General features: G+C 50.7%; 1 protein-coding gene across 2 annotated transcripts; it reads right to left on the bottom strand.

Moving 5' to 3' along the window:
- Positions 1-1,456: 1,456 nt before the first annotated feature.
- LCK (LCK proto-oncogene, Src family tyrosine kinase) lies at positions 1,457-26,811 on the bottom strand. Of its 2 annotated transcripts, XM_040974128.1 has the most exons (13): positions 26,702-26,811; positions 9,439-9,548; positions 9,080-9,161; positions 8,834-8,924; positions 8,536-8,634; positions 8,298-8,401; positions 7,953-8,102; positions 7,585-7,737; positions 7,315-7,494; positions 5,904-5,980; positions 5,658-5,811; positions 5,453-5,584; positions 1,457-2,113 (listed from the first exon to the last, which is right to left on the bottom strand). In XM_040974128.1, the coding sequence occupies exons 2-13, from the start codon at positions 9,541-9,543 to the stop codon at positions 1,911-1,913; spliced, it is 1,530 nt and encodes a 509-aa protein (XP_040830062.1). In that variant the 5' UTR covers positions 9,544-9,548; positions 26,702-26,811; the 3' UTR covers positions 1,457-1,910. The 2 variants fall into 2 exon arrangements, with proteins under 2 accessions (XP_040830062.1, XP_040830063.1); XM_040974129.1 differs by lacking the exon at positions 26,702-26,811 and having other exon boundaries at positions 9,439-9,554.

Below are 26,811 nucleotides of genomic sequence, written 5' to 3'. Positions count from 1 at the left end.
ACCGGCGCTCATATGGGATTGTGGCACATTCAAGGCAAGGACTTTAGCCACTAGGCCACAGCACCAGGCCTAAAAATAAATTTATTTAGGGCCTGGCGCAGTGGCCTAGTGGCTAAAGCCCTCACTTTGACTGTACTGAGATCACAAATCGGCACCGGTTCTCATCCAGGCAGCCCCACTTCCCATCCAGCTCCCTGCTTGTGGGCTGGGAAAGCAGTGGAGGACGGCCCAAAGCCTTGGGTCCCTGCACCTGCGTGTGAGGCCCAGAAGAAGTTCCCGGGTCATGGCTTTGGATCGGCTCAGCTGCAGCTGTTGTGGTCACTTGGGGAGTGAACCAGTGGATGGAATATCTTCTTATCTATGTCTCCTCCTCTCTGTATATCTGACTTTCCAGTAAAAATTAAATAAGTCTAAAAACAAAATTCTTTATTTATTTGAAAGCCAGTGACTGGGGCCCGGAGCGGTGGCGCAAGTGGTTAAGTCTTCGCCTTGCACGCCCGGAATCCCATATGGGCGTCGGTTCTAATCCCTGCAGCCCCGCTTCCCTTCCAGCTCCCTGCCTGTGGTCCGGGAAAGCAGTTGAGGACGGCCCAAAGCTTTGGGACCCTGCATCCACGTGGGAGACCTGGAAGAAGCTCCTGAATTCAGATTGGTTCAGCTCCAGGCGTTGCAACTACTTGTGGAGTGAACCATTGGACGGAAGATCTTCCTCTCTGTCTCTCCTCTCTCTGTATATCTGCCTTTCCAATAAAAATAAAATAAAATAAATATAAAAAGATAAATCTTTTTTTAAAAAAGCCAGAGTGACAGAGAGAGAAAGGAACAACAACAAAAAAAAGAGGTATTTGTTGTTGTTGTTTTTGAGATTTTTTTATCGGAAAGGCAGAATCACAGAGAGGAGAGAAAGAAAGATCTTCGTTTCATCTGCTGGTTCACACCCCCAAGTGGCCGCAAGGGATGGAGCTGAGCTAATCCGAAGCCAGGAGCCAGGGGCTTCTTCTTGGTCTCCCATGTGGGTGCAGGGTTCCAAGGCTATCTTCTACTACTTTTCCCGGCCTCAGCAGGGAACTTGAAGGAAAATGAAGGACATGAACCTATATGAGTTCTCTGTGCGTGCAAGGAGAGGATTCAGCCACTTAGTCATCGAGCTGGCCCTGAGATCTTTCATCCATGTGTTCTCTTGGAAAATGTCTATAATATCCAGGGCTGAGCCAATCTGAATCCTGGAGCCAGGAACTCCATTCAGGTCTTCCACACGTCTAGCAGGGATCCAAGGATTTCCCAGGCACACTAGCATGATTGTAAAAAGGCAGACGGGAAGTAGAGAAGCCAGAATTCAGGCGTCCCAAGCAGCAGCTTAACCTTTAACCCGCTGTACAACACCCTCCCCCTCATCCTGGGATGACCTCAACCGCACCTACCTCCCAAAGGAAAAAGATATAATGTGCACGGGAGAGATGTTTTACCCTATCAACATTTATTAAGCTCCTAATAGGTGCCAGGCACCAAGGAGGAGCACCCAGAGATATCGGATAAGGTCCTAACCCAGAAGGAGCTTCTGAAGGACTTGGGCAAAGAAAAGTGGGGGGGGGGGGCAGAAGCTGCTGTCAGTCACAGGACTCTCTCCCATCTCTGTGGAATCAGGAAAAAAGAATGCTCAGAAAGTGGCACCGTGGGCAGTATCCCAGGAACACACACACACAGGCTACACATGAACAACATACATGTGCGAAGCCTATGCAACCATGCAAGTACAGGATATGTGTGTAAGACACAAGATGCATATGTGTTGCACATGGGCGGGATTTGTGTGCAGAGTCCATGTGCATGGGCCATGAAGGTTTGACATACAAACTCCATTTCCCCCAAGCCAGGTTGGCAAGAAGGGGGAGTCCCCCGGGGCCAACTGCTCAAGGCTGGGGCTGGTACTGGCCCTCCGTGGCCGTGAAGAAGTCCTCCAGCACACTACGCAGGTAGTCAAAGGTGGGCCGTTCCTCTGGGCGCTCTTTCCAGCACAGTTTCATGAGTTGGTACAGCTCTTCCGGGCAGTTGTCAGGGCGCACCATGCGGTAGCCACGTTCCAAGTTCTGTATCACTTCAGGATTCGTCATCCCTGAAGATGGATGGGAGAGAGAACATCAGGCTTCTAGGCTTTAAAAGGATTGAACTGGCAGAGTCTGAGCACCAATTCCAAAGCATTTGGGTCTTTGTCAATGCTAAGGTCACGTTAGCAGTGCCCGCTGCTGGTAGTCACACTGCCTGGACTATAGGATACAGCTTAAACACTGAATTACCAATGCATTTTATCTGTGGAATCATTTTATCTTTAAAAATACACACACACACACACACACACACACACATATATATATATTCATGTATATATATATATGTAAACATCTATTTAGTTGAAAGGCAGAATAAGAGAGAAAAAAAAAAAAAGAAGAGATCTTCCATCTGCTGGTTCACTCCTCAAATGCCCATTATAGTTAGGGCCTGATCAGGTCAAACTTAGGAGCCAAGAATTCCGTTCTGGTCTCTCACATGGGTGCCAGGAACCCAAGTTCTTAGGCCATCATTTGTTGCCTCCCCAGTGCATTAGCAGGGAATAGATTGGAAAAAGAATAGCTGAGACTTCAAGCAGTACTCTGAGATGCAACATGGACATTCCAAGCAGAAGCTTAGCCCACTGTGCCTCCATGTCCTCCTCCCGTCAACCTCAGGCCTTTGGACTTGTGCTTCCTCCTCTGGAACATAGGGTTAACAGCTGCTCCTCCCTCACAGACATTTTGAGATGGTATATGTAAAGGCTAGGAAAGTCTTCATAAAGAGAAATTATGATTACTGGGATGATGGAGTAGTCAGCAGTCAGGGCAGGAGGGGATCCCCACTGCCAGGAGGTTGGTAAGGCTTCCCCAGCTTTGGAACCAGGCACATGAAACCCATGTCAAGGAGGCAGAAGACCCCCAGCCCCACACAAGCCAATCCTGCCTGGGGCTGAGGATCACCAGGCCTCTCCAGGACCCAGATCAAATAGTCTTTGGCTGGCTTCCTCTTTTGATGCTCTGTCCCCACTAGCAGGCTTCCTCGTCCAGGAAAAATTGCTCTACAGAATTGTAAGAATATAGTTCCCTGCTTTCATTCTTTCCTTTTAAATGTTTGTTTATGTTCATTTACTTGAAAGGCAAGAGAGAGAAATCTGCCAACCACTGCTTCACTCCCCAGATGGTAGTTACAGCCAGGGCTGGACCATGCCAAAGCTAGAAACCCAAAACTCCATCCACGTCACCTACATTGGTGGTAGAAGCCCAATCATTGAGCCATCATCTGCTATCAGAAGTGAAACAGCTAGGACTCAACTGGCAGGCCACATCGCCAGCCCCTGTTCACTATTTCTACATTACACACAGATCCCTTTGCCTCTCCCTCACTTTCCCAAGATTCTGACAAACCTTTTACAGGGTCCCCCAAGGCCAAACATTTACAGGTTTGTGGCAGGAGCTCAGCTCCTCTGGGAGCACCCCCTGGTCGGGAACATCTCCTCCTCTCCAGGTCTTACCCTTGGAAGGCTCCACTTCCTGAAGTTCTCAAATCAAGGCATCAAAGAACATAAGCCAGAATCTAAACATCACAGTCAATGGTGCCAGCCCATCAGCCAAGTCAGCCTGAAGATGACCCAGCTTGCTTTGGATTATGTAGGTGATATTTTCTTTGCTTGTCTTATTTGAGAGATCAAACACAAACTGACAAAACTCCCATACATGGATTCACTCCCGCAAATGCCCACAATAGCCAGAGCTGGGCCAAAGCTGGTATCCAGGAGCTCAGTCCAGGTCTGTCCAGGGACAGGGACCCATCCATTTAGGACATCACTGCTGCCTCCCAGGGTCTGTATAAGTGAAAGGTATAGTCAGGAGCTGGAACTGGGACTCGAACCTGGGCACTCTCATGGGCATAGGTATTTTCACTAGAAGCTTAACTGGTAGGCCAAATGACCATGTGGTACTTTGAAATCATCTGAGTCAATTACCAGTATTTGGGCATAAACAGCTTGTCGTAAAACTCCAAGCTTTGGCCTCTATGGAAAACAGAAGATCTGTTTTACCTTAAGCTCTCTTTTACCTTTACCTTACCTTTACCTTAAGCCACTGCTGAGGCAGATGCAAATTCACTAAGGGTCCCCCTTCTCCCCATTCTCCTGACCCTTGCATCACATGTCAGCCACCCTTGATCTTGCCCCTTCCTTCCCCTTTTTCCTTCTAATTGGTCTCTGCGGGTGCAGTGGCAGAGCACAAGGAGCCCTCAGCAACGTTTCTGATGTGTGCTTCTAACTCCGGCACTGTACCTGCACTCCGATGTGGCGAAGCCAAGGTCTGTCAGCTTCTCAGCTGACCCCAAAGTGCCTGCCTGGGAGCAAAGTTCTGTTCACATTGCTCGGGGCTGTGAGAAGCTGCTACAAACCCAGCCACTGGACTCCAGGACTTCCCCACGCCTGGCTTTTGGTTCCATCTCCTTTCCCCCAGAGTTTCTGAGCCAATTCCTCCCAATCCTTTTCACTTCTGTCTTTGTGGGAATTCAAGAAGTGGAGGATAGGCGTGGGGCGGGGGATGGTGTATACGTTTCTTAGAAGGTTAGGATCAGAAGAAAGGGAAGTAGGCTTTCAGTGAGCACCTGCTAGGAGCCAGCCTCTACAAACCATCTCTTGTATTGCAGGAAAGAAAGCACAGAGTGATGACTGATAATGGCTTAGCATGAACCGGACACCACTGTGATCTTACACTTAACAGATGGAAACACAAAGGATGATCTAAGACAGGGACAGGACACACAGTTAAGATGCCGCTTGAGACACCTACATCCCATATTGGAGTGCCTGGGTTGGACTCCTTGGCTCCACTGCCAATTCCAACTTCCTGCAAACACACACTCCAGGAGGCAGCAAGTGAGGGTTCCCATAGTTGGCTTCCTGTCACCCGTACAAAAGAGCTGGATTGAGTTCTGTCTCCTGGTTTCATTCTGGTCTAGTTCCAGTTGACAAGGGCATCTGGGGAGTGAACCAGTGGATGAGAGGTCTCTGTCTCCCTAACAAATACACAAAGCATTTAAATAAAAAGTTATCTTGAAAAAGAGAAGAACTGGTTTGATGAAGACTAAAGAGAAAGGTTAGCCTCGGTGGCAGAGCTGACCATAGAAGACAAGTCTTTCAGGCCAAACTCGCTTCTCTCAGACCAGGCTATCTGGGAGTTGAAGTTCTGGAAGGGACAGATTCAGAGTCAGAGATGCAAGCTGGCCCTGGGTGATGCAGCACCTGCTTAAGGAGGTGGAAGACACACTCTGAGAAGACAGAGAAGCAACTAGAAAGTTTCAGATTCTGAGCCTGGAAATGAATGAGAAAAATTGGACTTGGCTGTCCATCCCCATCGTCATTCCAGTTTCCGTCCTTGGCACTGACCTGGGTAGGGGATACGGCCATGAGTGACAATCTCGGTCAGCAGGATCCCAAAAGACCACACATCCGATTTGATCGTAAATGTCCCATAGTTAATGGCTTCTGGGGCTGTCCACTTAATAGGAAACTTGGCGCCTGGAGAGAAACAAAGTGAGATCACTCGGCTGTGTTTGGCAGGCTCCAGACCACCCTCACACCCTGCATCTACCTTCCCTGGCCGTGTACTCGTTGTCCTCAATGAGACGTGCGAGGCCAAAGTCGGCAATCTTGCAGCTGAGGGTGTCAGACACCAGGATGTTGGCGGCCCGCAGGTCGCGGTGGATATAATTCCGTTCTTCAATGAATGCCATGCCCTCTGCAATCTGTAGGCCAAGTACAGGTCAACACTCCTGGGCCTTGGCCTCCCCTCCCTGGCCTGGTGTCCATACCCGGGCCCCACCTCAAGCCTCCTTACTTGGGCTGCCATGTCCAAGAGTTTGTTGATGGTCAGCTTGATACCTGAAGGGGTCTTGAGAAAATCCACTAAGCTGCCTGTGGGAAGAAGTGAAAGTTGCTGACCTAAGCCATCCCGGGGAGAGGCCCCCTGACCTTTGTCCCCCAACTGGGGACATGCATGGAAAAGGATGAGTGATGGGTGAGGTTTGTGGGGGCCGGTGCTCTCCTCAGGATGAGAGGTCCAGGATGTGTGTCTTCTTCAGGGGCAGTGCGAGAGGAGTTTGTAGGTGTCTTTCCAGTCTACATTCCTCTGGCAAGCTAGCTTCTTCTCCTCGCCTATCTGGCCTCTTCCGCTCCACCTGCCCTCAACAATCTTACGATCCTTTCCCCAGATCACTAGAAGACCTCTGTGGCTTCATATCAGCCTGCCAAAATTTTACTTTTCCTTCCATGTCTGAGCCCAGTTAGATGCCCATAGGCACTGTAAATTACATCATCATATGTCTTCCATGCATTCCAAAACTCTTTCATGCCACACTCTGTTTTTTTCTCAGTGCCCATTCCTAAAGCCGAGTTTTCCTGACAGCAGGAAGCTCCATGCGACCAGCGTGCTCCCAGTGCCCAGCTCAGCCTCAGCAACAACCAAAGTGTGGGCATGTGGCAGGAAGGACACCTGTTTGGTAGTGGACACTGGGCACCTGGGGGAAAAACAGGATGGGAATCATTGAGAGAGAGCTAGTGACTCCTGGCCCTTCACAAGAGATGCAAACTCTTTGTAAAAATAACAGCAATCCTAATGACCCCGCCAAGAGGGAATGCTGGAGCAGTCACGAAGACAAAGGTCTCGCCTGGACACAGCACATTTGTGGACGTGCACCGCCATTTCTTCCACAGCTGTCCAAGGCTCTAACTAACCCAGGCTCCAGGGGTTGGAGGAGCCCTGATCATGCCTGGTCTCTGGGAGAGGCCCTTTATATCACATTTACGCCCCACCCCCACCCCCAGGAAAGTGAGCAGCAGGACAGGGTCCAGGGACGTGGCCAATCAGGGGCAGCCAAGCTGAGGCTAGTTCTGCTCTGTTTCTTGGGCTTTGATTCAGTTCCACAGCAGAACGGACATAGGGGGCGTGCCTGGGGTTTGGGGACCCAAGGGACCTGGCAAGGCTCAAGAGTGGAATAAGGAGGAAAGCAGTTAGGAAACCCTCTCATGTGGATACCAAGCATCCTGAAGACCAGTGGACAGGCAGGTGGGGCAAGAGGACGGGCAGGTGGGGCAAGAGGATGGGCAGGTGGGACAAGACCAGGAGGACTGTGGTTGCAAAGTGCACCGATGTTGTCTCTCTCACCTCCCTCCCACCACCCCCGCCATCCAGCGGGGTCAGAGGCGCCTGCGGTGGTCCCCAGTGGTTATGCTGACCCCCTCCCCCGCACCGTTTTCCATGTATTCTGTGATGATATAGATGGGCTCCTGGGTGACCACCGCGTACAGCCGGACCAGCCGCTGGTGCTGCAGCTGCTTCATGAGGTTGGCTTCTGCCAGGAAGGCGTCCGGAGACATGCTGCCCTGCTTCAGGCTCTTCACGGCCACCTTCGTGTGCCCGTTGTAGTACCCTGAGTCCGAGGCAGGCAGATGTGAAGGTCACGGGACCTCGGTGGACATCCCCTCCTCTCTCCCAGGCCAGGACAGAGAGCCACACTTACCCATCCACACCTCCCCGAACTGGCCTGCCCCAAGCCGCTCCACCAGCTTCAGTGTCTCCCTGGGCACCTCCCACTCGTCCTCCCACCACGGCTTCTGAGGCTTCGAGGTCTGACAGGGGCGGCTCAACCGGGTGCACAGCCCATCCGGAGTATCTGCGGGGACGCGGGAAAGGTTCGGCCCGGTGGGAGAGGCGGTCTCTGCCGCTCCACAGCCCCACCTTGGGAAAACGACGTGGCCGGGGACCGGGGTCAGCCCCCGATTCCTGGGGCTGTAGGCCGGGAGGAAGAAGGCACAGCGGAAAACGGATGAGGGATGAGGGGCAGGAAGCCAGGCTGCCAGGGTATAGGTGAGGGGTCCCGCTGCTCACTGGTGTAATGGCGGACCAGCTCGTGCAGGCCGGGAAAAGTGATGCGAGGGGAGATGTAGAAGCCGCCGTTGTCCAGGTTACGGATCTTATAATGTTTCACCACCTCTCCCTGGTTTTGGTCAAAATCCCGGACCGACAGTGAAAATGAACCTGGAAGAATGAATACGTGAACCAGACTGAGAGGCGGTTTCCAGCCAGGCGCGCCCGGCACCGTGCGGGAACCTCCGCACAGTCCCGCCCACCGAGCCCTCTCCCATCTAAACCCCGCCCTTCGCACAAGCCCCGCCCACCGAGCACGGCCACGCCCACCCCTTTAGGTCCCGCCCCCACCCCGCCCCGGCTCACCCGCGGTGCTCTCGCTTTCCCGGATCAGGAAGGAGCCGTGCGTGTTCCCTGGCGCCAAGAGCTGCCGCTCGGCGTCCTTGCGGCTCAGGTTCTTGAAGAACCAGCTGCACAGGACGGAAACGAAGGTTGTCGACGATGATCCATTCTTTCTCCATCACCCCAAGCATTCGCCACCACCCCCAGGGTCCCTGTCCCAGTATCCCTAGATCTGCTCCCACCCCTCTTGACCCTCACTCACGGCTCAGGCTCCAGGCTGTTGGCTTTGGCCACGAAGTTGAAGGGGATGAAGCCTTCCTGGCCGGTGGTCAGGGACTGCGCCTTCCACCACTCGCCGTTCCTGCCCCCACAGAACCAGTCAGTGCGAGCCAGCCTAGCCATAATCTGGGCTGGAGAACCCCAGCGACCCTCCCAAATCCTGCCAGGCCAGTACCCCGGGACTCTCCATAGTGTCTCAAGGGCCCCTGCCGAGTAAGTCAAGGGCTACAAGAGAGGACCACCCCCACCCTGCTTCTCGGGGTGGCTCAGGGGGCACTCACTGCTCCAGGACACGGAGCTGTTCGCCCTTTTCGAAGCCCAGGTCTCCGTCATGAGAGGGCTCATAGCTGTGCAGGGCGATAACCAGGTTGTCTGTAAAGACAGAAGGTCTGGCTGCAGAGACTCGTTGAGCAGTATGAAGTTCTGGGGTCGCAGGGCGGAGGGAGGGGTAGAGGGTGCAGGTGGGGGAGGACTAAGAAGCCAGGGAGCCACAGGTCTTATCTTCCAGGCCCTGCCATTCCGGTCACCTTGCAGTGGGGACGCTGGAGGAATGGAGCCTTCATAGGTGACTAGCGGGTCCCGAACCTCAGAGCCATTCCGCATGAGCAGCTGTTGGGCAAGAAGAGGAAGCCAGGGGTCAGACTCCTGCCTCCTGGCCCCTGCCTCACTCTCCTCTCTGGCAGGGGCTTCTCCCTGAATCTGACAGCCACTTGCTGGGTGACCTTACAAGAGTCCCTTGCCCTCTCTGGGCCTCCTTCTCTCCCCGCAGCCAGGCAACAAGAGGGCCACCCTGGGAGACAAGGGCCTCCAGCCATGGTCTATTTCTTCTTCCTGTGTCTCATACTCCTCCCAACTCCCTCATCAAGGCCCCTCTCTCTTCTCTTACCATGGACTTGCCTTCCAGGGGGACGATGGGATAGTGGCAGTTCTCACACACATCAATGTTTTCCATCCAGTCATCTTCGGGATTTGAACTGCAGCTACAGCCCATGGTCCCTGGGAGAACCAACAAGAGGCTGAAGGGGTTCCCCGCAACATCAGACTTCTGAGGGCCTCACCCTGGGAAGTTGCCAAGGTCCTTGGACCCCCATCTACAAGCCACAGAGAAGCCAAGCGGGGGATCCTGGCTCTGGGCTGGGGCTCCCTTGGTACAGAGGCCCCGCCCTCCCACCTGGGCTGGGCAAACTGTCGCAGGCACCTTTGTCAAAGTAGTTACCCACTTCCTGCCCGGGCTTCACTTTGCCGTTGGGGGACTACCTTCTGAAGATCACACAGACTCCCCTCAGCCCTGGGGGAGACCTGAATTTTGAAGCCCCACTTTTTAATGACAATTGCCCCTGTGCAGTGAAGGATACTAAGACTCCATCTCCCCAGGGCCCAGCATCAGGCCCTGGCCCTCACATCCATGCAGTGAACTTCACAGAGTTCCTACAAGCCCATGGCTCCCTGGCAGAAAACCCATCAGGGGCCCTGTTGGCCATAACTTACTTTGTTTGTTTGCCTGCTACAGCAGTGGAAACTTTTTGTCAGACGAAACCAAGCAGAACACCATCAATAAAGCAGGTAGAAGCCTGCAGATCTTCCTGAATGGGGAGAGGACCTCACAGGACCTCACTCCAGAGCCCCTAGGAGCCCTGAAACTATGTCTTCCCTAGGCCTGCTACTGGGAACTGCTTAGAAGGCCCTAGTCCCTGGAGTGGGCATATGGCACCAGTGCTAAACTGTGGCTGGGCACACTTGCAACTCGTGTTAGAGTGCCTGGGGTCAAGTCCTAGTCCCACTGTCCAATCTAGCTTCATGCTAAGGTGTACCCTGGAAGACAGTACATGATTCAGGTACTTGGGGTCACTTCCATTCATGAAGGGAGACCTGGATTGAGTGTTGTGCGCCTGACTTCAGCCTGGTCGAGCCCTGGCTCTTGCAGCGACTTGGGTGAACAGACCAGCAGGTAGAACATCTCTCTGTGCCTCTCTCTACCTCTTTTCTCTATCTCTTATTTTGTCTTTTACATAAAATAAATCGGACAATAAATTTAAAAAATTAGTTTTCAAGTTAAGTTTGCTATGCATGCAAGGCCCTTTAATGGCAAGATGACCAAATGTACCTCCTGGGTTTGTTGTGCTACACACACACACACCACTCATCTGCTCTGAGCTTCTCTTGTCTTCCCCAATTACCCCATGTGACTTTCTTTCTTTCTTTTTTTTTTTTTTTAAAGAATTGTTTATTTATTTGAGAAACAAAGAGAGACAGACCCTTCATCTGCTTGTCCACTCCCCAGAGGATCTCAACAGCCAGGGCCAGATCAAAACCAGGAACCAGGAGCTCTGTGGGCATCTCCTATGTGGGAGACAGGGGCTCATGCACTTGGTCCCTCTTCCGCTGCTTTTCTCCGCCATTACAAAGGAGCTAAGTTGGAGCCACAGTAGCTATGACCCAAAATGGCCTGCCATGCCAAAATGCTACTCACTGCCCATCACCACCACCACCACACTACTTTCTTTCTTCACATTTCAGGAGCACTGGTTCTGCCTACCTTGGAATGATTGATTGTTCTCCTACTGAACCCTAACTTGAGCTTCTGGGCTCAGCTCTGCCATGGCCTAATCTGTGAGGCCTTCCCAGTGCGAGGTTCTCCACTCACCCCCAACTCCCTCCAACATTCTGCTCAGATAACCACCCTTGGCTCAGGTCCTGGGTTCCATATGACCAAAGTACAGATCAGTCCCAGTCCTTGTCCTGGCAGGGTGGTCTCTGAGAACAGGACTCAGGCTTTGCTTGCTTGGAAACCCCAAGGACACATTAAGCAATGTCAGCCAGAGAGAGGAGGGTTGAATTCAGGCCTTCCCAGCCTCAAGGGTCTGGGGATCCCTCAAGTCCAACCACTGCTTTTTTTTTTTTTTTTTTTTTTTTTAAGATTTACTCATCTTCACTGGAAAGGCAGATTTACAGGGAGAAGGAGAAGCAGAGAGAAAGCTCTTCTACCTGCTGGTTCACTTCCCAAATGGCCATAAAAGCTGGAATTGAACCAATAGGAAAATAGGAGCTGGAGCTTCTTCTAGGTCTCCCACATGGGTGCAGGGTCCCAAGGCTTTGAGCCTTTCTCTTATTATTTTCCCAGATCCCAAGCAGGGAACTAAAAGGGAAGTGGAGCGGCTGGGACTCAAACTGGTGACCATATGAGATGCTGGTATTGCAGGTAGAGGATTAGTACATAACACCACCACACTGGCCTTCACCTTCCCCTTCTAAGCTTAACATAAATACTGGGTTAGTTAAGAGCTCCTTCTGCCTTACCAACCCTTGCTTTGTAGAACGGACAGGTAAGAAGTCCTTGCTTCATGCTTCTGTTTCACATCCCACAGAGCTGGGGCAGCCATTACAGATACATTCAGGCATCCTCCCATTGCCTCTGAGTGGTTCTTCCCTTATGTATGTGAACTAAATATAACATGGGCCTAGCTCACAGAAAAATGTCAAATACCTTTAGGCCAAGTGAGGAGTTATCCTTCCCATCCCTAGGAAGGGCTGGCCTTTGGGGCAACAGATTAGCTCCCTGTGTCCCAAGCACAAGCAAGAACCTGGGTTAGAATCCCTCCTACCGTTTGGACTCCAGTTGCATGCTAAGGCACCCCTTGGGAGACAGCAAGTGATGGCGTTAATGCCCGAGTCCCTGCCACGCATGTGGGAGACTGCGTGGAGTCTGACTCTGTGTCCTGGCCTGGTTTGGGCTGTTGTGCAGGCATTTCGGGAGCGAATCAGTGGATCAGCAGATGGACGTTCTCTCTCTCTCACTCTCCCCATCCCCCTTCACATTTCCTTTTGAGTAAATAAATAAATCAATCTAAGAGAGAGAAGCAGAGAGAGAGAGAGGGAGGGAGAGTCTGTGGAATGGGATGTTCATGCTTTCCCCTCCCTGTTGGGATGCCAGGGGGAAGGGGCTGGGTGGCTCATTGACAAATCCACTGCTATGTGGTTACATTTGACTTTCTGGGTGCTCATTTTCTGATGGCTAGGAAGTGATTAACAGTAAAAGCCCCCAGAAGGAACGCACAGACACCCGGAAACAACCCAAGGCACGCTGAGCTGTCTTGTTAGGTAGTGAGCATCCTGTTGTTTGTGTTCTTCACAGGGGCCCTGGGAAACCACAAGCTGCTTCTGTCGTAGAGATACCATCAGCATCCCACTGGGCTTGGACTCTGGTCAGCTTCAACGGGTTTGGAGGCTTTGGTAAAAGGCCAGAGAAAGATGTGCAAGATTTGGAATTAAGAAAGGATGTAGGAGCTGGTCTGTGGCATAACAGACTCAGCTGCAACTTTCAAGTCAGCATCCCACTTTGGGGTACCAGTTCCAGTCCCAGGCTGCTCTGCTTCTGATCCACTCCCTGCTAATGTGCTTGGGAAGGCAGTAGAAGATGGCCCAAATGCTTGGGCCCCTGCACCCATGTGGGAGGCCAGGATGCAGTTCCCAACTTCTGACTTCAGCCTGACCTACACCTGGACCTTTCAGTCATTTGGGAATGAGTCAGCAGGTGGAAGATGTCTCTGTTTTTCTGACTCTCCCCCTGTCTTTGATGCCTTTCAAATACATGAATCTTAAAAGGAGGAATAAATGAAAGTAGAGAGAAAGAAGAATGGAAGGAAGGAAGGAAGGAAGGAAGGAAGGAAGGAAGGAAGGGAGGAAGGAAGGAAGGGAGGAAGGGAGGGAGGGAGGGAAGGAGGGAGGGAGGATGGAAGGAAGGAAAGAAGGAAAGAAAGAAAGAAAGAAAGAAAGAAAGAAAGAAAGAAAGAAAGAAAGAAAGAAAGAAAGAAAGAAAGAAAGAAAGAAAGAAAGAAAGAAAGAAAGAAAGAGAAAGAAAGAAAGAAAGAAAGAAAGAAAGAAAGAAAGAAAGAAAGAAAGAAAGAAAGAAAGAAAGAAAGAAAAAGAAAAAAAGAAAGAGGGAGAGAAGGAAAGAAAGAAGTAAAGGGAGAGAAGGAGGAAGGGAAAGGAAAGAAAGAAAAGAAGGGGGCCGGGCACAGTGGCCTAACAGCTAAGGGTCCTCGCCTTGTATGAGCCAAGATCCCATATTGGGACCTTGCACTCATTTGGGAGACCCGGAAGAAACTACTGGCTTTGGATTGGCTCGGCTCCGGCCGTTGTAGTCACTTGGGGGGGAAACCAACAGATGGAAGCTCTTCTTTTCTATCTTTCCTCCTCTATATATCTGACATTGCAATAAAAATAAAATAAATCTTTAAAAAAATTTTTTTTTTAAATGAAAGAGAAGGAGGAAAGGAAGGAAAGGAAAAAAAAGGCAGAAGAGAAAGGAAGAGAAATGGAAGAGAGAAGAAACATTGTGGCGTTAGTGTTGCTGTGCAGCAGGGTAAGCCGCTGCTTAAGATGCCAACATTCCATATCAAGAGCATGAGCTCAGAATCCCAGCTGCTCCACCTCCAATCCAGCTGCCTAGGAAAGCAGCTGAGGACAGCTTCCACACTTGCTGGCTCCTGGCTTCGGTCTGGCTCAGCACTGGCTATTATGGCCATTTGAGAAGTGAATCCGTGTTCTTCTCTCTCTCTCTCTCAGACACACATACATTAACCACACACTTGCTTTCAAACAAAATCTTCATGTCTTCATTTTTAAGCATGTGTGTCTTTCATAAAACAAAAGTAGCCGGGACAAGCAACTGGCTATGTCATGATCTGGAAGGGAGGCACGAAGGCTAATGGGACCAAACAACTTAGAGGTGCTGGTTGGACAGATAAGAATAATAGGGCAAAAATGGGGTTAGGATTTGGGGTAGAGGGAGAGCAGCCGTATTTAGCAAGAGCCTAGAGGGGAGAGAAAATAAAATCTTCAAAGTACATAAAAATAGGAGGCTGAATTGGGGTGTAGCTGCGCACAGAGGTCCAGAAGAGCTGGAAGGAGTTGAAGCTAACCGCACAGGCCGGAAAGCTAGCCCCTGGTCCTCACTGGGGTCACGTGAGCGGGAAAAGGAGCCGCCAGGGTCCAAGAGAAGATGCTGGTGGATCCGTATTTTGGGCTGCATCTTTTTTTCTGTCTCTCTTATTTTTTATTTTTTTTTAAATAAGGATTTATTTGTTTTTATTTGAAAAGCAGAGAGAAGGAGAGCTAGAGAGAGAATGTCTTCCATCCACTGTTTCATTCCTGTTTCCACTCACTGTTTCATCATGGCCAGAGCTGAGCTGATCCAAATCTAGGAAGCAAGAGCTTCTTTTAGATGGCTCGTGTGGATGCAGGAGCCCAAAGACTTGGGTCATCCTCCTCTGCTTTCTCAGGTCATAGGCAGGGAGCTGCATCAGAAGTTGAAGAGCCAGATACAAATCTGCACCCATATAGAATGCTGGCACCATAGGTGAAGGCTTAGCCTACTGTGCCATGGCACCAGCCCCAAGGCCGTCTCTTAAGACTGGAGCCAAGTATGAGAAGAGGTCAAGCTGTGGCAACCCACTTAGTCGAGCACTCTGCAGTGTGAGGAGTCTCGAAGGTTCCTGGAGCCCTCCCCCCACCCCACACCAGCTGCCAGTAGCTGATCTGTCCCATCCCCACTCTCCACAAGCATTGAGCTTTGGAGCACATGACCTGGAAATTAATAACAACAACAACAACCAGGATCTATCAATGCCAGAAGCTGTTTCAGCCACTGGCCCTAGCCTAGCACTCAGAATCACCTGGGGAGGTCCCAGGACAATGCTGGAAACCTTCGAGTTAATTTAGTATTTCAACACTCTGGGGAAAAATGTTGTTATCACTGTCAGCCTGACTCATTGTTGAATTGTCTCTTCAATGAATAGTTGGTTAGAGATCTGTTAAAATGGTAAGCAGGGAAATAAGAAAAAGGATTCTAAACAAGGTGCCGAATCAGATTTGGGCACAGCAGTTAAGATGCCTGGCTTCTGTGTGGCGGGGATGGGTTCAAAACCGAGGCCTTGGTGGGGGTTAGTGTGGGTCGCTCCAACTAGGCTACAGCTCCCAGTGGTTTATGCGAGGGCCAAGTATGTGCTGGGCAGAACCAGGCTGGACTGCAACACTCATTGGTTCCAGTGGAAGTCGAGAGTGAAAACAAAACCAACCCAGCAATTGTAACCACCAGCTGATAGGGGCGATGGACTGTGGCGGGCCCTATACTTGCTAGCACATACAAGAATCTGGTCTGAGAACACCTCAGTCAAAGTTTCTTTGGAGATCTCCCCGATCAAAATGCTGGACTCAGAACCCTAACCAAGAAAAGAGAGAAGACAGAACAGGTCAACCAACCATCTCAGCTATGATGGACTATGTCGATCAGTGGATTCTTCAAGGACCCCATAGTGCTTGGAGTGGCAAGATTGACAGTGATTCATAACTGTTGAAATATCAAAACCACTTGAGCAAGAACCTCAGAGCATACCCTACATCCGGGACCGAGGGAGGGTGGGAAATTGGGTGGGCCTTCTCCCTTAATACCCCCCTTTAAACATGAAGGAAACAATATGGAAAAAATACTAGTGTTACCCACTTTCCTATAGCCCTTGAACCTTTTTAAATAATAAAAAATATTTTAAAAAAAGAAAAGAAATACAATAAATAAATAAATTAGAAAAATAAAACAACAAAAAAAAGAAGAGTGAAAAAAAAAAAAAAACCTGCTTCCTGTTCTGGCTCCTGCAGGTGCATCCTGGGAGGCAGCAAAGTGATTGCTCAAGTGCTTGTATCTGTCACACAGGTGGGAAGCTCAGATTGAGTTCCAGGGTCCTCACTTCAATCTGACCCTGCTCCGACTGATACGGGTATCTGAGGAGTGAACCAAAAGACTCAAGATCGCTATGCATCTGTTGTTCTCTGTCTCTTTGCCTTTCAAATGAAATAAAATCCTTAAAATTATAGCAGAGTGACTGGCACCACGGTAGCCGCCTATGACACCAGCAGCCCATATGAATGCTGATTGGAGTCCCAGCTACTCCCCTTCCTGTGTAAAGCAAGAAAGACAGCCCAAGTACCTGAGTCCCTGCCAGATAAAGAAAATATGTCTTTTTCAAAATTAAAAGACATATCATAGTTTAGTAGGCACGAATCTCAAAATTATGACATCTGTTTGGGGGAAGAGATGGAAAGGCAGCACTAATGTGATTCACCAATGGCTCCCTCCCCTCCCCTTTTAAATACTGATTATATTTGAAAGATAAAGTTACAGAAAGAAAGAAAGAGAGTGAGAGAGATCTTACAATGACTGGTTCATTCCTCCAATGGAAAGGGCTGGGCCAGGCAAAAACCAGGAACTTCTTTTGGGTCTCCCATGTGGGTGCAGGGACCCAAACCCTTGGACCATCTTCTGCTGCTTTCCCAGCGATATTAGCAGAGAGCTGGATGAGATGTGGAGCATTCCAGGAATCAAACCAGCACCCATGTGGTAGTTCCACAGGCCAGCATTTAACCTGACTCGCCACCAGTGGTTTTAAAGACGGAGAATCTGGCAGACCAGAGAAGTCACATGTTTTCCTAATTACGCAGAGGGAGTTCTTGGCAGAAGCAAAAATCTAGCCAGGTTATTCCATCTTGTCATAAATGAACTGCCCTCTCCTCTTACTTCCTGGGGTGACTCTGAAAGGCCATGGAGGAACCAAGCATGGGGCTGACAGGTAGGGTCCAGTCCCCAGCAGAAATTCCACCGCCACATGGCCCACGACAGCCTTTCTCTAACAAACCAGCCTGCCTCTAACCAGAATGCAGGTTCTGCGCATGCACAGGCCTGACTGGGCATGGCGAGCCTGTCCTGGCGAGGCCATCGTGCTGATGGGGGTGCAGAGCCAGACTCTGCACAGCTGGGTTAACAGTGAGCCCGTGTGCGTACACATCCTTTATTAAAAAGCATGTCTCTCATCCTTCCGGCCTCTGTCTAAAAAAGATTGCTGTGCTGGGTAGCTGAGATGGTCTTACCAGGTTAATAATTGAGGTCAGGAAAAAGAAAGTCAAAACTAAAGCTAATATAAAGTTCTCATTGACCGAGAGAAAGAAGGAAGGCAAAGAAAGCAGATCCGAGTGGTCCAGGGTGTTTCAGAACCAGCTACGAGATGCTGGGGTGAATGAGACAGGACGTTCTCCTCTCCCACCTCAGGAGTTCAAGGCCACTGGTGGGAATTCTGCAGATTATTTAGAACCACCCCCCCCCCCCACTCAATTTAACTCAAGGGTGCCAATGGTCCACAGAGCACTTTATACCGATTATAAAGGGGTCAGCCCTCCTTAGAGTTTAAAGCTTGGAGAGTGAAGCAAGAGCTAGATTTTGGTGCCTAGTCCAGCATTTTGGGGGGGGTCGGGGGCTAGAGTAATGGTATAGTTAGCTAGCTATACCACTTGTTACACTGGTACCCCTATAAGGGCATCAGTTCAGTTCTGGTTGCTCCACTTTTTTTCTTATGATTTATTTATTTTTAAAGATTTATTTAATTTTTTTTTTTTTTTTTTTTTTAAAGATTTATTTTTATTATTTTTTGATTGGAAAGGCAGATATACAGAGAGGAGAGACAGAGAGGAAGATCTTCCGTCCGATGATTCACTCCCCAAGTGAGCGCAACGGCCGATGCTATGCCGATCCGAAGCCAGGAGCCTCTTCCGGGTCTCCCACGCGGGTGCAGGGTCCCAAAGCTTTGGGCTGTCCTCGACTGCTTTCCCAGGCCACAGGCAGGGAGCTGGAAAGGAAGCAGGGCTGCCGGGATTAGAACCGGCGCCCATATGGGATCCCGGGCGTGCTAGGCGAGGACCTTAACCACTTGTGCCACCGCGCCGGGCCCAAGATTTATTTAATTTTATTGCAAAGTACAGAAAGGAGGAGAGACAGAGAGGAAGATCTTCCGTCCAATGATTCACTCCCCAAGTGACTGCAATGGCTAGAGCTGAGCCAATCTGAAGCCAGGAGCCAGGAGCTTCTTCCAGGTCTCCCACACAGGTGCAGGGTCCCAAGGCTTTTATGTCGTCCTCAACTGCTTTCCCAGACCACAGGCAGTGAGTTGGATGGAAAGTGGAGCTGCCGGGATTAGAACTGGCGCCCATATAGGATGCTGGTGCTTTCAAGGTGAGGGTTTTAGCTGCTAGGCCACTGCGCCGGGTCTGAGTTCTGGTTGCTCCACCTTCAATCCAACTCCATACTAATGACCTGGGAAATGATGAAAGGTAGCCTAAACAGTTGGGCCCCTGCCACCAATGTGGGAGAACCAGATGAAGTTCTCAGTTTCAGTCCAACTCTGCCCCAGCCAGGGCAGACAGACAAAAGAATATTCAAGAAATTAATAGACCTATACGTGGGGGGAGAAAAAATTGTTGTTTTGTGTTTTTATTTCTAAGGGACAGAACATGGTCTAGGACTGGCCCAAGGAGCTAGTGTCTATGGAGCTGATAAAATGACTTTGTCAGAATCCAACTCATCATATGACTTCTTAACAACCCTGAAGAAAGGAAATCTAGCTCCAGAGTTTCCCATAGCCTCGGCTTGTGAAAAATCCACAATATGCAATTTGAAAAGGGTCCCCATGTATGTTGTAGGCTGAGCACTGTGGAGAAAGACAAGAAAAGGTAGGCATCAGGGATCAGCGGCTTAAACCTTGGCCTGTGACACCTACATCACATATCTCCATGCCAGTTAGTATCCAATCCAGCTCCCTGCTGATGCACCCCAGCAGGCAGCAGGTGATGGCCCAACCCAGCTCTGGCCAATGAGTCCCACCCACATGGGATACCTGGATTATGTTCCTGGCTTCCGGCTTTGGCCTTGGCTTTGATCCTGGCCCAGTCCCAGCGTTTGTAGTCATTTGGGAGATTGAACCAGGGAATGGGAACCACTATCTCTTTCTCTTTCTCTCTCTGTCTCTCTCTCTTCCACTCCCTGGTTGGCTCTCAAATAAACAGAAACCACATTTGGGCTCTTCTCAGCATTGTATGTAACATATATGTTATTCCACATAATAACACGCTTAGAATGGTGCTTGGAACACAATAAGAACTAGATAAGTGAAAATACTTGTACTTTGAAGCTTAGACCTTACATTACACTTAAATTTTTCTAGCCTAAAATGAACAATAACTTTTTCTCTTACTTTATGGTCTTTAGCACTTCCATGGACTGGCTTTTCACTGTGAATTTGGAAACATCGCTTTCATAAATGGAAATCCTGAATCCTGGCCCATAAATACAAGTAACACATCAAATAATGAAAATAATCACGAAGGGCCCAGTACAGTAGCCCAGTGGCTAATTGCCCCCTTGCATACGTTGGGATCCCATATGGGTGCTGGTTCATGTCCCAGCTGCTCCACTTCCCATCCAGCTCCCTGCTTGTGGCCTGGGAAAGCAGTTGAGGACGGCCCAAAGCCTTGGGACCCTGCATCTGTGTGGGAGACCCAGAAGAGTCTCCTGGCTTCTAGCTCTGGAGAGTGAACCAACAGATAGAGGATCTTTCTCTCTGTATCTCCTTCTCTCTATAAATATAACTTTCCAATAAAAATTAATAAAACTTAAGAAAATAGCTTTAAAGAGAATCACAGAAATTATTGTTTGTAAAGATTCTTCCATGCCACTTAAGCTTCCTCCCATGGTGTAGAAACCACATTGTGGGAAATGCTGCATTGTGGGAAATGAGAAGTAACCCTTGGCTTGTGGCCTCTAGTTTGCAGTTAGAAGATCCAGAGTTTTCTTTTTCTTCTTTGTAAGATTTATTTTATTTTCACTGAAAACACAGATTTTACAGAAAGAGAGAGATAGAAAGATCTTCCATCTAACTGGTTCATTCCCCAAATGGCCACCATGGCGAGAGCAGAACCAAACTAAAGCCAGGAGCCAGGAGTTGCTTCTGAGTCTCCCATGCAGGTTCAGGGTCTCAAGGTTTTGCGATGTCCTCGACTGCTTTTCCAGGCCACAAGCAGGGAGTTGGATGGGAAATGGAGCAGCCAAGACACAAACCGATATCCATATGGCATATCAGCGCTTGCAAGGTGCAGGATTAGCCAACTGAGCCTTCACACAGGCCCCTAGAGTTTTCTTAATGGATCAGTCCATTCACAAAAAGTTAACGGAGGGAAAGGTGGGTGCTGGAATTGGAATTCCAGGCTCCTGGCTCAGTTTGATTTGGCCCTGATTGTTGTAAGCATTTTGTTAAATGAAGATATATTTTTTATTAAAGATTTATTTATTATTTGAGAGGCAGAGTGAGGAAGAGAGAAAGAGCTTCCACCTGCTGGTTCATTACCCAAATTACCTCAACAGGCTGTTCTGGGACACAGCCAGGAGTCTGAAGCTCCTACTGTGGGCATTAGAGAGTAAATTAGCAAATGGAAGATTCTCTCCCCACCACCCCTTTTCTGTCACTCTGCTTTTCAAATAAATAAATACATTTGAAAAACAGAGTTCAAAAAATCTTGGGTAAGCATTTTGGCACAAGTTAAGCCACCTGTGACACAGCATGCAGGTTTGAGTGCCTACACCTCTGCTTGGATCCAGCTCCCTGGGAAGGTGCCTAACAAGGCAGTGGAAGATGCCCCCCAAGGACTTGAGGCCCTGCCAGCCATGTGGCGGGGCTGGATAGAGTTCCTGGCTCTTGACTTCAGCCTGGACCATTGCAGTCATCTGGGGAGTGAAGCAGCAGATGGACGATCTCTCTCCCTATATGTCCCTCCTGCCCTCTCTGTCACTCTGCCTTTCAAATAGCTGGCATATCAATACTCTTTTAATGTAATGGTCCCTCTTGTAAGGCAGACGGTAACACAGAGCTGGGCAGACACAGAGGTTCCCATGTCACCCAGCCCCCTGTGGCAGGGAGGGTGCCCCTCTGGTGGCTGCCCTGCCTATCCTTAACTGCCTCCTCAGTCATCTCTCCCAGCAACACAGCAAAACACAGAACAGCAATACTTTCCAGGAAGTAGCAAGTCCAGACCACCGCCATTTCCATTGGCCATGCTAAAGTGCAGCTGAAACCGTTAAATAGCATGTCATAGATCTCTGCGCACAGACACGGCATGTCATCCCAGCTACACTGGACAGCAAGTTGTGGAATAACATACGAGGGCTCAGCCTCTGCAGCTAGGCATCCTGTGGAGAGGGTCCTTTTGTGCCGAGTTCTGTGCTAAGCCTTTATGTGCATCATTTCATAATTCTTGGAATAATCTTATGAAGTCAGGGTGTTATGGTTTCCAACATACGGATGTGAATATGGAGGGCCAAACCCAGTGAGGTGACTCGCCTGAGGCCTCGTAACCAACAAGCACACGGGTGACTGAATTGCCAGTTGCAGCTGAGCTGCCAGCCTCCTGAGCCCAAGGCACACCTGCTGTGCCTCTGGGGCCACACGTAGCAGAACCCACAGAGATGCCTATGAGGCTTCCCCATGAAGGCAGCCCGCACAGCAACGGGGGCTGGCTGCACTTCTGCTATTTCTTTATACGCCTCCGTGCCATTGGCATCTTTCAAAACAGCCATGTGCTCATTTTGGAATTGAAACAGTAAACGCCACGAAATCACGACCAACACGAAAACTCTGCCAAGAGACACAATCAACTTTCTGAACAGTTCTCACCCACACAGGCTATCCTGCCCTGTCCCCTCCCATCCTTGTCTCCAGACGGGCAGGCGTGGAAAAGCCAAGGCTCTGTGTGCGTGGACGTCTGGGAGACTCTGGGTCAGGGCAGACGAAGCAGGCTGTGCTCTGGAGGGCGGGGAGGACCTCACAGAGTTTTGCTGAGCTAGTGCGGTGCCCACAGGGGTTGGAGTGTGTACCCAGCCCCAGAGCCCTCCTTTCCCTGGAGTCTTAGAATGCAGCACAGGGAGCCCAGCATGATGATTCAGTGACCAATTCTCTCCTTTCAAGCGCCAGCATCTCATATGGGTACCAGTCCATATCCTGGCTGCTCCACTTCCCAATCAGTTCCCTGCCTGTGGCCATAAAAAGCAGCAGAGAATCTCCCAAGCCCTTGGGACCCTGCACCTATGTGGGTGACCTACGTGGGAGACCTGGACGAAGCTCCTGGCTTTGGATCACCTCAACTCTGGCCATCGCAGCCACTTGGGGAGTGAATTAGTGCACTGAAGATCTTTCTCCCCATCTTTCCTTCTCCCTGTAAATATGATCTGACTTTCAATAAATAAATATATTTTTTAAAGATTTATTTATTGGAAAGTCAGATATACAGAGAGGAGGAGAGACAGAGAGGAAGATCTTCCGTCCAATGATTCACTCCCCAAGTGACCTCAACGGCCAATGCTATGCCGATCCAAAGCCAGGAGCCAGGAACTTCTTCCAGGTCTCCCACACGGGTGCAGGGTCCCAAGGCTTTGGGCCGTCCTCAACTGCTTTCCCAGGCCACAAGCAGGGAGCCGGATGGAAAGTGGAGCTGGCGGGATTAGAACTGGCGCCCATATAGGATCCCGGTGCATTCAAGGCGAGGACTTTAGCCGCTAGGCCACACCACTGGGCCCAAATATTTATTTTTTTAAAGCTTTATTTATTTTATTGGAAAGGCAGATCAACAGAGATAAGGAGACACAGAGAGAAAGATCCTCCCTCTGCTGGTTCATGCCCCAAGTGCCCCAACGGCTAGAGCTGAGCCTATCCAAAGGCATAAGCCAGGAGCTTCCTTTAGGCCTCCTATGTGGGTGCAGGGCCCCAGGGCTTTGGGCCACCTTCCACTGCCCTCCCAGGCTACAAGTAGAGAGCTGGATGGGTAGTGGAATAGCCAGGAGATGAACCAGCACCTACATGGGGTCCCTATGCATACAAGGTTAGAATTGAGCTGCAAGGCCATCATGCTGGGCCCAATAAATCTTTTTGAAAAAGTAAAAATAGGAGCATGTTGCGATAGTCTAATGGCTAAATCCTGTGCATCTGTCAGAATCCCATATGGGTGTCAGTTTGCATCCTGGCTGCTCCACTTCCCTTCCAACTCCCTGCTTGTGGCCTGAAAAAGCAACCAAGGGCATCTCAAAATCTTGGGATCCTGCACCCACATGGGAGACCTGGAGGAGAAAGCTCCTGGCTTCTGAACGGTTTAACTCCGACAGTTGTAGCCACTTAAATCAGTGGACAGAAGATCTTTTTCTCTGTATCTCCTTCTCTCTGTAATCTGCTTTTCCAATAATAAAAAATATATATATTTCAAAATAAGTAAGTAGGGCCCGGCGGCTTGGCCTAGCGGCTAAAGTCCTTGCCTTGAACGCTCCGGGATCCCATATGGGCGCCGGTTCTAATCCCAGCAGCTCCACTTTCCAACCAACTCCCTGCTTGTGACCTGGGAAAGCAGTTGAGGATGGCCCAAAGCCTTGGGACCCTGCACCCGTGTGGGAGACCTGGAAGAAGTTCCTGGCTTTGGATCGGCATAGCATTGGCCGTTTTGCTCACTTGGGGAGTGAATCATTGGACGGAAGATCTTCCTCTCTGTCTCTCCTCCTCTCTCTGTCTCTCCTCCTCTCTGTATATCTGACTTTCCAATAAATAAATAAATCTTTTTTAAAAAAAAACAAAATAAGTAAATAAAATCAATGTAGCTGTAGGACCTGGCGTGATGTCTCAATTGGCTAATCCTCCCCCTTTAATAAAGCATCGGGATTCTAAATGGGTTCATGTCCCCGCTATTCCACTGTTCAGGACCTGGAAGAAGCTCCTGGCTTCTGGCTTCAGATCATCTCAGCTCCAGCCACTGCAACCATGTGGGGAGTAAACCTCTCTGCAAATCCCTTCCCAATAAAAAAAATTAATTTTTTTAACTAAAAAAAAGAAGAAGCAATGCAGCTCAGCTGCTTTATCATCAGTCCCGAACTTGCTGGTTAGGGGCCATGTCCTGGACTGGTGACTTGGTCCTGGCCCTCACCCCCAAGGTGTGCAAAGTTGTTTTTGCTGCAGTGAGCTTGACCTTGAAAATGCCTACTGGAGGCTGGGCCTGCAGGTATAGAAGCCTGCTTTTGCTGTCTGTGATATTCAGGCTCCTATTTCTAATGCATCTGTCCAGGTCTGTTCTGTGGTGATGATCAGGTTGGGGCTCTGGAGGAGGGTGTGTGTGTGTGTGTGTGTTGTGTGTGCGTGTGTTACTGTGTGAGGGACCCTCTTCTAAGCTAGACCCCCTGGCCCCACTCAGAACCCAGCCTGCCTGTGTTCTCACACTCTGTACAGGAAACAAGCCAAGCCACACCATGGGTGTGGGGGAACAGGCGGTTCGCAGCCCTGCCAAGGTCTCCCACAGGTGTGAGTCAGGTTGGGGACAGCCCTGCTTTGGTGCTCCACTTTCAGGGGGAAGGGATGCCTAGCCTTCCTGTGGCACCTGCCGTGTGTTGGCTCTCGGCTACCTGCCAGGGCTGTGCAGGGAGGAGACTGTTACGGAGAAGCAAGTGGAGATTCAGAGAGGTGAACTTGCTCAAGGAGATGGCAGATCCAGAGTTGGGCTTAGGATCACCTGACGCTAAGTGGTGCGTGCTTTGCCCTGCACCACACTCACAGACTCTCTGGCTTGCTCTGGGGTCCTTACCCTTGTGAAAAAGAACCCAGGTTTGTGACCTTGGCTTCCCTTCCGAGGTACTCTCCCAAACAGGCCTTTGCCTGCCTCGAAACTGCCCGGCTCTCCTGGAAGCTTTTTGGGTCTGCACAAGAGAAGCCTGCCCTCTGCTCCCGTGCCTTTGCCCCTTAACGCAGTCGGCTTGTACCCACTTGGCTCTTTCTTCCTCCCAGAAGAGCTGTTGACCTGGAACCTCTTCACCCACCACCCCACCACCTCTGCCCTGACCTGCCGGAGCCATCTGTCAGCACAGAGCTGGAGGGAGGGCAGACGAAGCAGGCTGTGCTCTGGAGGGCGGGGAGGACCTCACAGAGCTTTGCTGAGCTAGTGCGTTGCCCACAGGGGTTGGAATGTGTACCCAGCCCCAGAGCCCTCCTTTCCCTGGAGTCTTAGAAATGCAGCACAGGGAGCCCAGCACGATGATTCAGTGACCAATTCTCTCCTCTCAAGCGCCAGCATCTCATATGGGTACCAGTTCATGTCCTGGCTGCTCCACTTCCCAATCAGTTCCCTGCCTGTGGCCCGCCTGGAAACTGCCAGGCTCTCCCAGGATGGATGGGGCCCCCAGAAGCCCAGAGTGACTGACGGTATGCACCCCAGTCCCAGGCCACAGGCTGGGGAGTCGGAACACGGGGAAAGCCTGGGACATGCTGACTGGGTGGAAAATGTGTGTCAAGAAAATCTCCAGTAAGGCAAGGGGATCTAGGGAGGCTAGCTGAGCTGGGGACCTTGGCCCCCCAAGACCTGAAGGCTCGGATAGAAAGTGAGGAGGTGGCAGGGAGCTGCAGGGGCTCTTCGGGTCTCCTCCTCCCTGGGGTTTGGGGACTCAGCGGCACCACTGCTCCCGCCACCACAGCGAGGGCTGAAGCAGGGAGAGGCCTTCCTGCTGCGACACTGGGCACAAGCCAAGCTGCTGGCCCCGCTCAAGGCCAACTGCACTGTCTTCGGAATCAAAACAGCCCCTCCTCTTCCCTCTCCCAGCCTTCTCTTTGGCCTGGAGCTTTCCAGAGTCAGATGGAATGCGTCCCTCCCGGAGGCTCCAGTCCGGATGACAACCTCCCCTCCCTCACCACATACCCCCCCAGCAGGGTCCCCACTCCGGCCATCCTTGCTGGCCACCAAGGCCCACACCTCTTCTCCACATCCTAGATGCCTCTCTCTCTCTTCCAAGACAGTCTCACCACTGAGGTCTGTCCCAAGAACTGAAAGATGTCCCAGAATCTCCTGCTCCATCGCGGGGGAATGCAGGGGACCCGCCCAGACCTTGCCGCTGGTCAGTTGAGGGCCTGGAGGCAACTGTACTGCTCTCTCTCTGGGTGTCAGGAGCTTCATCCTCACACGACTGAGAAAGGGTAGGCCCGGAGTAGGGGACAGAGGGGTTCCTGGAGATCTTGCCTGTCCCTGAACTTCCCCCAGCTTTGCAGAGGTCAGTCCAGCTGCACTGCCTGTCCCATCTGCCACCCTCCGACCCACGCAATCTCCCGCAGGCTTTTTGATCATCCCCAGGAGACCTGGCCTCCCACCCTCAGTGGTAGCCACTCATCCACCACCATGATTCCGACCTTTAGTTATAGCCACCCTCTCACTGCCACGCCTCCCACGCTTGCCACCGCTGGACCCCTGCCCACTGGGCTCCTTACCTGCCCAACCTGGGAGCCCTCCAGCCCCGCTCACATGGTCCTCCTGCCCTGGCTAGGGCCCAGCCTGGCTGCCCAGCCTCGGCAGCAGCTCCCCTCGCTGGCGTAGCCAC

Source organism: Ochotona curzoniae, unplaced genomic scaffold (assembly GCF_017591425.1).
Source record: "Ochotona curzoniae isolate NIBS_2020 unplaced genomic scaffold, NIBS_Ocur_1.0 contig_2404, whole genome shotgun sequence".
Taxonomy (NCBI): Eukaryota; Metazoa; Chordata; class Mammalia; order Lagomorpha; family Ochotonidae; genus Ochotona; species Ochotona curzoniae.
Note: the sequence above shows the minus strand (reverse complement) of the source record. Positions and strands in the feature narration are given on the sequence as shown.